Below are 8528 nucleotides of genomic sequence, written 5' to 3'. Positions count from 1 at the left end.
TACTCAAGGGTCATATCACAAACATGATTTAAATGCCACAATTCATCAAGTGCAGTGTAGCGTAGTGGTTAGCGTGTTAGTCTCAAAGGAAAATGATACTCAGGATTTTTATTGCTAGGGTTCGAACCCCACGAATACCACATAATTTTAATAACAGAATAATTTTTGTCGAAAAAATTTCCTCAAAAAAGTTTTGTTTATCATAGTTTCATAAATTTTAATAATGAGAACTTCACTCTAAATACTAAATTCACGAATTGATTAAGATTTTTACAGATCTGAAGCTATAGGCATTCTGCACGCCTTCTTCACCCATCTCCTTCACAAAATGAAGCTAAAAAAAAGAAAAGAAGGAAATTGAGTTATTTCCCTTTTCAATATGTCAATAAAATTTATGATTGAGGCGGTACCTGAGAAATTTCAATTTTTTTTAATTTTTACCTAAGTGGTATATTTTGTTTTTCTTTGAACATGTACATGTTTTACCTGTGTGTCAGAAGTTTTCTTACAAATTTGACCACTACTTTTGGAAACTTTGGTATCTCGAACACTGATATCTTGAATACCATGGATATGTTGAAGTGATTTGGAAGTCCCAACCACTTATTCTTTAAATATTTTATCCCTGATATCCTGAATCTTCAGTTATCTCATTTTTTTTTTCAGTCCCATTGAGTTTGAGATAATGAGGTTTGACTGTAATTTTATTTCATAGCAATATTTTAACTTTCTCCATTTTAACTTTTCTACCCCATTGCTTGTGACTTTTGTTTAGGTTCTCCGACTGAATGCAACATGTATAACACGTGCAGACTTATCGCATATTTATCTCCACTTACATATGAGAGTGGTAGACAAAGACACACTACAAGAAGTATCTATATGTGTCTCTAGCATAAATTATATCAAACATATTTGTATATTTCACTAAAAAAAAGTCAAAACATCAGTTACAAATATCTTTATTGAATTCTTTGGAATGGATACATGTATGCATACTGCATCATTTACAGTTTATATAGCACTATTGAAGTCTTTTAAATATGTATTGTTAAGGTCATACACAATGTACCTTACAACATACCTTATTCTTCAAGATATTCTTAATTAAAAATCATAGTACCATCAGATGTTCTTTGACCAAAAATCAACATACCTTATCAGGGGTTTTGAATAGATATCAAATGATAAAAATCCCTACATCATTCAAAACATACAAAAATTACCAAATATATAATTTCAGTTGGTTTTTCCTCAAAATGTGTTCTAGGTAAGGTGTATAGCATTTACACATGATAAAAGTTGCACACAGGTCCTTCAATAACAAGGAACAGTCTTTTTTTAACAAGGAACAATTGTGCAGGGAATAAGAAAATAAAGTTAAAAAATATGTTGCAAATGTCAATAAATGTATATTACATTTCTTTACACTAAATTATAAAATGCATTATTGTAATATAACATCTGAGAAGGCAAGATAATAAAAAAAAACAATATAATGGACAGTCTACACTCTGGATTAAATCTGGATTGTTGAAAATGCCATAGAATACACTAGTTTTCTTGATGAAAAATCATCAGATTCATAGAAATTCATTCACTTTTAATAATACAAGTTTTAGTGATCAGTATAAGGAATGTTACTTTTTACTCCAAGGACACTCCTTGTTTTCCTTCCAGCTAGATGACTCATCTGCATAAATTTCCTGCCAAAAGATGTAATTTGTGTACATATTCAATACATATATGATTTTTAGTAATATATATCAGTAATTCAGCTAGTGTAAGCTTTGTTTGACCTTAACGCCTGTTTGTTAGTCTGAAACCAACAAACATTCGGGACAATCAATAAATTTAAAATTAAGTCTGTCCATTCGCTTTTACAATGCACACTGTATATTGTAGCTACCATGATTTGAAATAAACTAGATGTGTCGTAACGCCACGAATGCCCTTGCAGGCAGCCAAAATTTCAAATGCCATATTTTCTGACTTTTTTCTAAGTTCAAGAGGGATAACTCTGTCAAAAATCATTGAATCACAACTAAATTCAAACTTGGTATAATACCTGCATATGCAATTTGTCAATAACCCTCTGAATTACATTTTATCTTGTCACCTGTAGACAAATCTGGTACAGGACTAGTAACTTTACATGGTTACTGGTCTTGTGGACCAATGAGTGAAAATGCTAAGCTGCAAACACCGAGTTGAGGTCTGTTACCTTTTTCCAAATGGGCACCGTGGCCTTCAGTGTGTCAATGGCATACTCCACAGCCTGTAGCGAGTCCTTCCTATGTGGAGACGATACAGCAATGACAATGCTGGCCTCAGAGATAGGAACCACACTAAAATCAGTAAAGTTGATATAGATCACTGAAGAGGTAGCAAAGTACAATGTTTTGGAAAAACAAATAAGCTTTATTATTGCAAGTTGTATTGTTTTAAGGACGTACAACACACCCACTACCAAAAATTTCCTGTCGTTTAATTATTCATGATTATATATACAATGCGTATGCACATTTTGGACAAAATTGTTCGAGTAGTATTTGGACAGGAAGTTCCAAAAGTTACCCCCCTTTGGTTGTTCACGCGGAGAAGAAATTTTCAATCAGCTAGCTATAAAATCCCTGATTATCAAAAAAGTTCAGCTTGTCTGGCTGTCAAATCTCATTGACTCATTCATATAAGCATTAACCACACAAATAAAGTATTTTTCTAGAGGTACACATCGGCAAAATTTTTTTTGAAGAACTTACACTGAAAAACTATGGTTCATTTAAGCCTTAAAAAATGCGTATTTTTCAATTTAAATAATTTTTTATGAAAAAACCTATCGTTTAATTTTGGATAAAATACTTTTTTAATGTAACTGGTTACAAAAGTAATCTTGATAATTTTTTGTAATTTTTTTAAACGACCCGTTTTGAATTTAAAGCGAAAAATCCCCCCCCCCCCATGTTTCTCCTTAAGTCATGTTTCTCAAGAGTCTTTCAGATGTGGGACGAAAACATTGTTAGATCTACAAATACACGTGAAAAATTCCAAGCTAGAAAATATCTTTTGCTTTAAAAAATTATTTACATTATATATCAGAGTTCTTAAAACTTTTAAGTTCCTTGAAATACAGATGTATAGGCAATTTTTGACAAAGCTCCCCCAAATTTTTTTTTTGGACGCAGTCATTAGAATTTGATGAAACATAGGTTACCCTCGAGATATATATTTATCTTTTAAATCCCTGAAGTACCAATTAATTCATTCATTCATGCAGATTAAAATTCTGACAACTAGAATAAGCATTCAACTATCAACTACTAGAATAAAAGTTAAACTTATTCTCTAAGGATTTTATGTCCACGTGTCCAATATGTATTCCATACACATGGCTTAAATGCATTTAATTTTATACCTGCATATGAATTCAACTTACGTTGAATTTTAATCTCATTTTGTGAACGCAAAATTCAACTCTTCTATTATGTAAACAGAATGGTAAATGGAATATATATTGTTTCTTATTTATTTTAAACTAGAGAGGGGTCTAAAAGTACCTCCCCCCCCCCCCACCCACTTGTATGCATCCTTCTGTTGCTTCTATAGATAAAATGAAAATATCGTATTCGTCTACATTAACTTCAATTTATCAAACTGGAAATTTTCCACCTATGTTTAAATTATTCGTGTGTCAAAATATTCATGTACAGTGATACATGTATAAAACGTTTTGTTTTGATTCGAGGAAATGCGCACTGAAATTGTGACAGTGGTAGATCGTAGATCTAGATGGTCGGATATGGCCAGTTTGCCGCATATAAGATATTCGTGAATTCGGACCATTTCAGTAATCAATTCTATTACATTTTCGGTACTTACTTAGTATATATTATAGTTTTCAGTTCAGAATTCATTGTAAATGTGTCCTCATAACTGTTCGGCAAACAAAAGGAAATTATTCAACAAGGGAAGGAGAAAAATCTCCCACATTTTTAGAGTTGTTCCTCTTTGATCAGTGAACTTTTGGAAACGGGCTGTAAAACATTCTTTTTTCTTAAAAGGAGAACAAAACAGTATTTATATGGCTAATTCTTAATTTTAAGATAGGCCCATGATCTGGTAATGCGAATGTTACATAGCCAACTGTAACAAAAGAAAGCAATGTATCATAAAAAGATAAAGAATATTGTTCTGCTAATGTTGATCATGGATACGAGTTTTACATAAAATTAAAGAAATTTTAAAACATAATCTTTCTTTTCTTCCCTTTTTATGGAGGGAGGAGCGGGTTTTAAATCAAAAGCGCTAATAATCAAGGAAATGATTTGCTATTTCTAAAGAAATCACATCAAGTCCCTAATCCCATTTTCTTTAATTACGTCGGGATCGATGCGGTCGTCATTTTGATGCTTTATTACAAACGTCAAATTTGACGTCAAGTTAAACATTTAATTGAAATCGCAAGAGTTATCTCCCTCAGTGCATTGTACGTCTTTAAAACCTTTTTTTTAATCAATCTCATGCAAAAATTGTATTGTAAGAAACTAACTTTAAATAAGAAAGGTTTAACCCAGTAGGTTGTGGTAACCACGTGGGACAATACATGATAATAGTTTACTTACTCAATTTTCTTTGCATAAGAATGTTATTGTACAAACTTACTTAATTCTGTGAATCATTGCTGTTTTGTGTATCTGCCACTTTTTTCGAACAGCATCACAGATTTCTTTCATTTTCTTCTCTGCCATTGGTTTATAAGCTTCGTATTCTAGTCTCAGTACCTTTTTCCCATCAAAGTTGTCCCTTGTAATTCCTAATCATACAACTTAATAAATGAAAGACTACAAAAGTTACAAACCTCATCTTTGAAAAGACAAATAGGTATTATTAAACCATAACTTTATTCTGAGAAAGATTTAAGCTCCTTTTTTCCAAGAATGTATGACTTACCCACAAATATAGATATAGCACCACAACTTGGGTCTGTGACCATCTGTGATATATTGTTGACATCAAGTTTCTTTTCTGTTATCTCTATAAAGTCCATTCTATATTCTGTAATACACAAAGTAAAAAGTTAAGATTACACTCTTATTACATTACCTATAATATATTCAACATTTACCGACTGGGTTCAAGGGCAACACATTTTGTTGATCCTGTGAACCAAACTGTTTACCTCAGGTAGGCTGAAGGCAAAAATTTGATTCAAGGGTTTGACAAATTGCATTTTGCACAAGGATCCATTCAATAAATGTTTTGTTATAACTTTAACAATTGTTTCTTATACAAATTCTGCACTAGCTTCCATGTCTGTTCTGTATATGACAAAATTTGATGTAAAATTTCATTTATCGGCAATGCAGATTTAACTTGGTCAATTCTGTTGTCAAACAATGAATGCAAATTATATATATTGTAAATCAACTATTATATATGCAACAACTTTCATTCATGATGTGTCGGTTTGGAATTCATCAGTGACGCTTAATTTTCACAACTGAAGAAGCATTCAATTAAAATAATGGTTTGTGCTGAGAAGTATTCATGAGGAAAAGCAGGTTGCAAAACTTGCAGATATTTCTTGCACATGAATAAAAATTGGTTTACAGTAATTTGTTGACTAGTTTTGTCAACTGATCCCACCTTAGCTGTGGTCCAACATCTCACCAACATAACAACATATTACTAACAGTTTTTGAACCACTCCAAAAAAAAAAAACATTGGAAATGTTAGACTTTTTAAGGACATTTGACTAACCTTCTATCTATGGAGACTTGGGAGTGGTGTATTATCCACCACTTATTGGTGGAATAACAGCTACCTCGTCACTGTCTCTAAGAGTCAACTGTTGGTTGTCTTCAATGTACTCTTCATTCAGGGATAGAATTATATTTTCTGCTATTACCTCTAATCTATAAAAGAAAGGTAAAAAATGATATTTTCAACCAAAAGTCCAAGATGAGACTGTAGCTCTACTGGTTTCAATTCATTATGGTCTACAAGTTGCATTGTCCTGTACTTTTGCCCTTTCTTCTGGAATTTTACATTAATCTAATGAATATGTTCTCTAAATTAGTACCAAGTTTTATTTGAAACAGACAAAAAGTACAGAAGGAGAAGTATGTTTCAAGAATTAAACAAAATTCCTATCTTTATAACTAAAGGAACAACAATGAAATCAAATACTGATAAACAGATTAATATATTTTAATGAAGTCAAACTTGTTGTACCTAATTTCACTGAATTGGACTAAAGGAGTAGGAAGAAGAGTATTTTGAAAGAAGTCCTCTCATTAAGCCAAGGCAACAGCATTCATGGAAATTAAAAAAAAAAAACCTTTTAGGTATAGAATAAGGTACATGTATCTTCATACAGTCTACATGTACTTCTAAATTCAAAGTATCGGATCAGAGAGCATAAGAAAAATTGCATTTTGATAGAATTATTTACTAAGGACAAACGCAACGTACCTTACCAACTGATAATTTTTCAAGATATTCTTAATTTACGATTATAGTGCCATCAGAAGTTCAAAGATAAAAAAATCAGCATGCATTATCAGAGATTTTGAAAAGATAACAATTGATGAAAATTCTTGTATAATTCATGGCCACATTGCTAATTGATTGAAAACCAGTATATTACATTTTTCACCTGCTTGTAATCTACTTATGTACCAAGTTTCATTGTAATCAGACTAAAACTGTAAGAGGAGTAGCAATTTAAAAATAGTTAACATACAAAAAGACAGACAGGTGGATTATAGACACCCTACCAAGGATAAGTTCTGACTTAATTAAGTTTGATGATATTTTACCACTCTGGTAATACATGTAAAAGTTAAAAATATCTGCAGATGTACTTACGAGGGATATTTTAACAACAGGGCTTGTTTGAGTGCATCAAAGTTGGAGTTAGCAGATAATATCAGCTCTCCCAATCCACTTCCAACTAGCTCTCTACTTTTAGCGAAAAATAACAGATTTATCTGAAAAAAAAAGAAACATAATTACTGAAATTTGGCTTACTAACTGAGATAATGTGACTCAAATAATCATAAACGAATAATTTATTTCTCATGTAATGCAACATCATTTGAACTAATCACCATCTCATTAATATATATGAAAGGGTTTGGGGAAAGTTCTTCAAACTTGACTAGTTCCTCTTCTAAGACATCTGTAATAATCCCTTTTGATAAACAAGCTTGTGGACTCAAAACCATGGTTTGCGACGATGGGTATACACATCCTGTTGCAATTTTTTTAAAACTTTGTACAGTGTGGGTACCCTTATAATTACTTGCAATCTCCAGAAATGGTAATTGCTAGCAGAATTGACTCATGCTGTTGCTGGAAGATTTAAGTCACTAAACTATATGTTCATGTCATGTTACCTTTAAAACTACCAGCAATCTCCAAAGATGGTATAATTGCTTGAGCTATATGTGCTCTCTGGAAGTATTGGGTCACTTAGCCATATGATGAACCAGACTAGGAATCTTCAATATAAATGTCATATCTGTATTGCTGTAATTGTTCCAAGCTCTGGCAAAGAAAAGATGATGAAAAGCTGAACAATTCCATCGCAAATGCCTTTGGAGAATCCTGAAGATATACTGATTATATAAGATCTTATATCCACAACTTTATGAAAGAACAAGAACTATCCCACTATCTAGAACAATCAAAGCATGGCGATGGAAATGGAAAGACCATATTTTCCAAAGAGACACCAGTTCCAACATGAGAATAGCTTTACAATGGGCTCCTGAAGTAAAAAGAAAGCAAGGAAGACCAGACCCCGGGGCCATAAAACTTAGACAAGCATAATTTTGATCTCGGTCTCACTTTTCCACTATATATCCTTTTGTAAAAGTGAGACTGAGATCAAAAGTTAGCTCATCTAAGTTTTATGGCCCTGGAGCCAGTACCTGGAGGTGCACAGTAGACAGAGAAAGAGAACTGGGTTAGAACAGTAGACGGAAAGAGAAGAAGTGGGCTGGAACAGTAGAAAGAAAAGGAGAATTGAGCTGGAATAGTAGAGAGAAAAAGAGAACTGGGCTGGAACAGAAAAGAGAGAAAGAGAAGAAGTGGGCTGGAACAGAAGAGAAAGAGAGAGAACTGGGCTGGAACAGAAGAGAAAGAAAGAGAAGAACTGGACTTGAACAGTAGAGAAAGAAAGAGAAGAACTGGGATGGAACAGTAGAAAGAAAAAGAGAACTGGGCTTGAACAGAAGAGAGAGAAAAACTGGGCTGGAACAGTTGGAGGGGATTGCAGATTGCTGCCAGTGACAGTCATAAGTGGCGTGATTTGTGGAACACCTGGCACAGAGATGATAAGCAAGTAGTAACATCAAGTAAGACAACTGTATACACCCAAGGGCAATACACAAATGTAATGAAAGAAAGAGGAATTCCACACTGGTGGCAGAGAAATATTTCTTTTTTCTGTATCTTGATATATTGGTATATTGTTACACCCCTAAACTAATAGAGGTGACAGTCCTGTCCCTGGAATGAT

General features: G+C 32.9%; 1 protein-coding gene across 1 annotated transcript; it reads right to left on the bottom strand.

Moving 5' to 3' along the window:
• Positions 1–945: 945 nt before the first annotated feature.
• LOC133183438 (molybdopterin synthase catalytic subunit-like) lies at positions 946–5849 on the bottom strand. Its single transcript, XM_061318398.1, has 5 exons — positions 5762–5849; positions 4951–5055; positions 4663–4813; positions 2225–2348; positions 946–1706 (listed from the first exon to the last, which is right to left on the bottom strand). The coding sequence occupies exons 2-5, from the start codon at positions 5045–5047 to the stop codon at positions 1641–1643; spliced, it is 438 nt and encodes a 145-aa protein (XP_061174382.1). The 5' UTR covers positions 5048–5055; positions 5762–5849; the 3' UTR covers positions 946–1640.
• Between the last annotated feature and the right edge of the window lie 2679 nt (positions 5850–8528).

The sequence above is a fragment of the Saccostrea echinata genome, unplaced genomic scaffold (genome assembly GCF_033153115.1).
Source record: "Saccostrea echinata isolate AGI-Se365-2 ecotype Australia unplaced genomic scaffold, CSIRO_AGI_Sech_v1 ptg000009l, whole genome shotgun sequence".
NCBI lineage: Eukaryota > Metazoa > Mollusca > Bivalvia > Ostreida > Ostreidae > Saccostrea > Saccostrea echinata.
The sequence above is the reverse complement of the archived record's forward strand: the minus strand, read 5'-3'. Positions and strand labels throughout refer to the sequence as shown.

Excerpts from the sequence above, each read along its gene's own strand:
- LOC133183438 (XM_061318398.1), bottom strand. The coding sequence starts at position 5,047 with ATGGACTTTATAGAGATAACAGAAAAGAAACTTGATGTCAACAATATA. Across the intron at positions 2,349-4,662 it reads GCAATGATTCACAGAATTAA|TGTGGTTCCTATCTCTGAGG; the intron begins GTAAGTTTGTAC and ends TACTGATTTTAG. Across the intron at positions 1,707-2,224 it reads CGGTGCCCATTTGGAAAAAG|GAAATTTATGCAGATGAGTC; the intron begins GTAACAGACCTC and ends ATCTTTTGGCAG.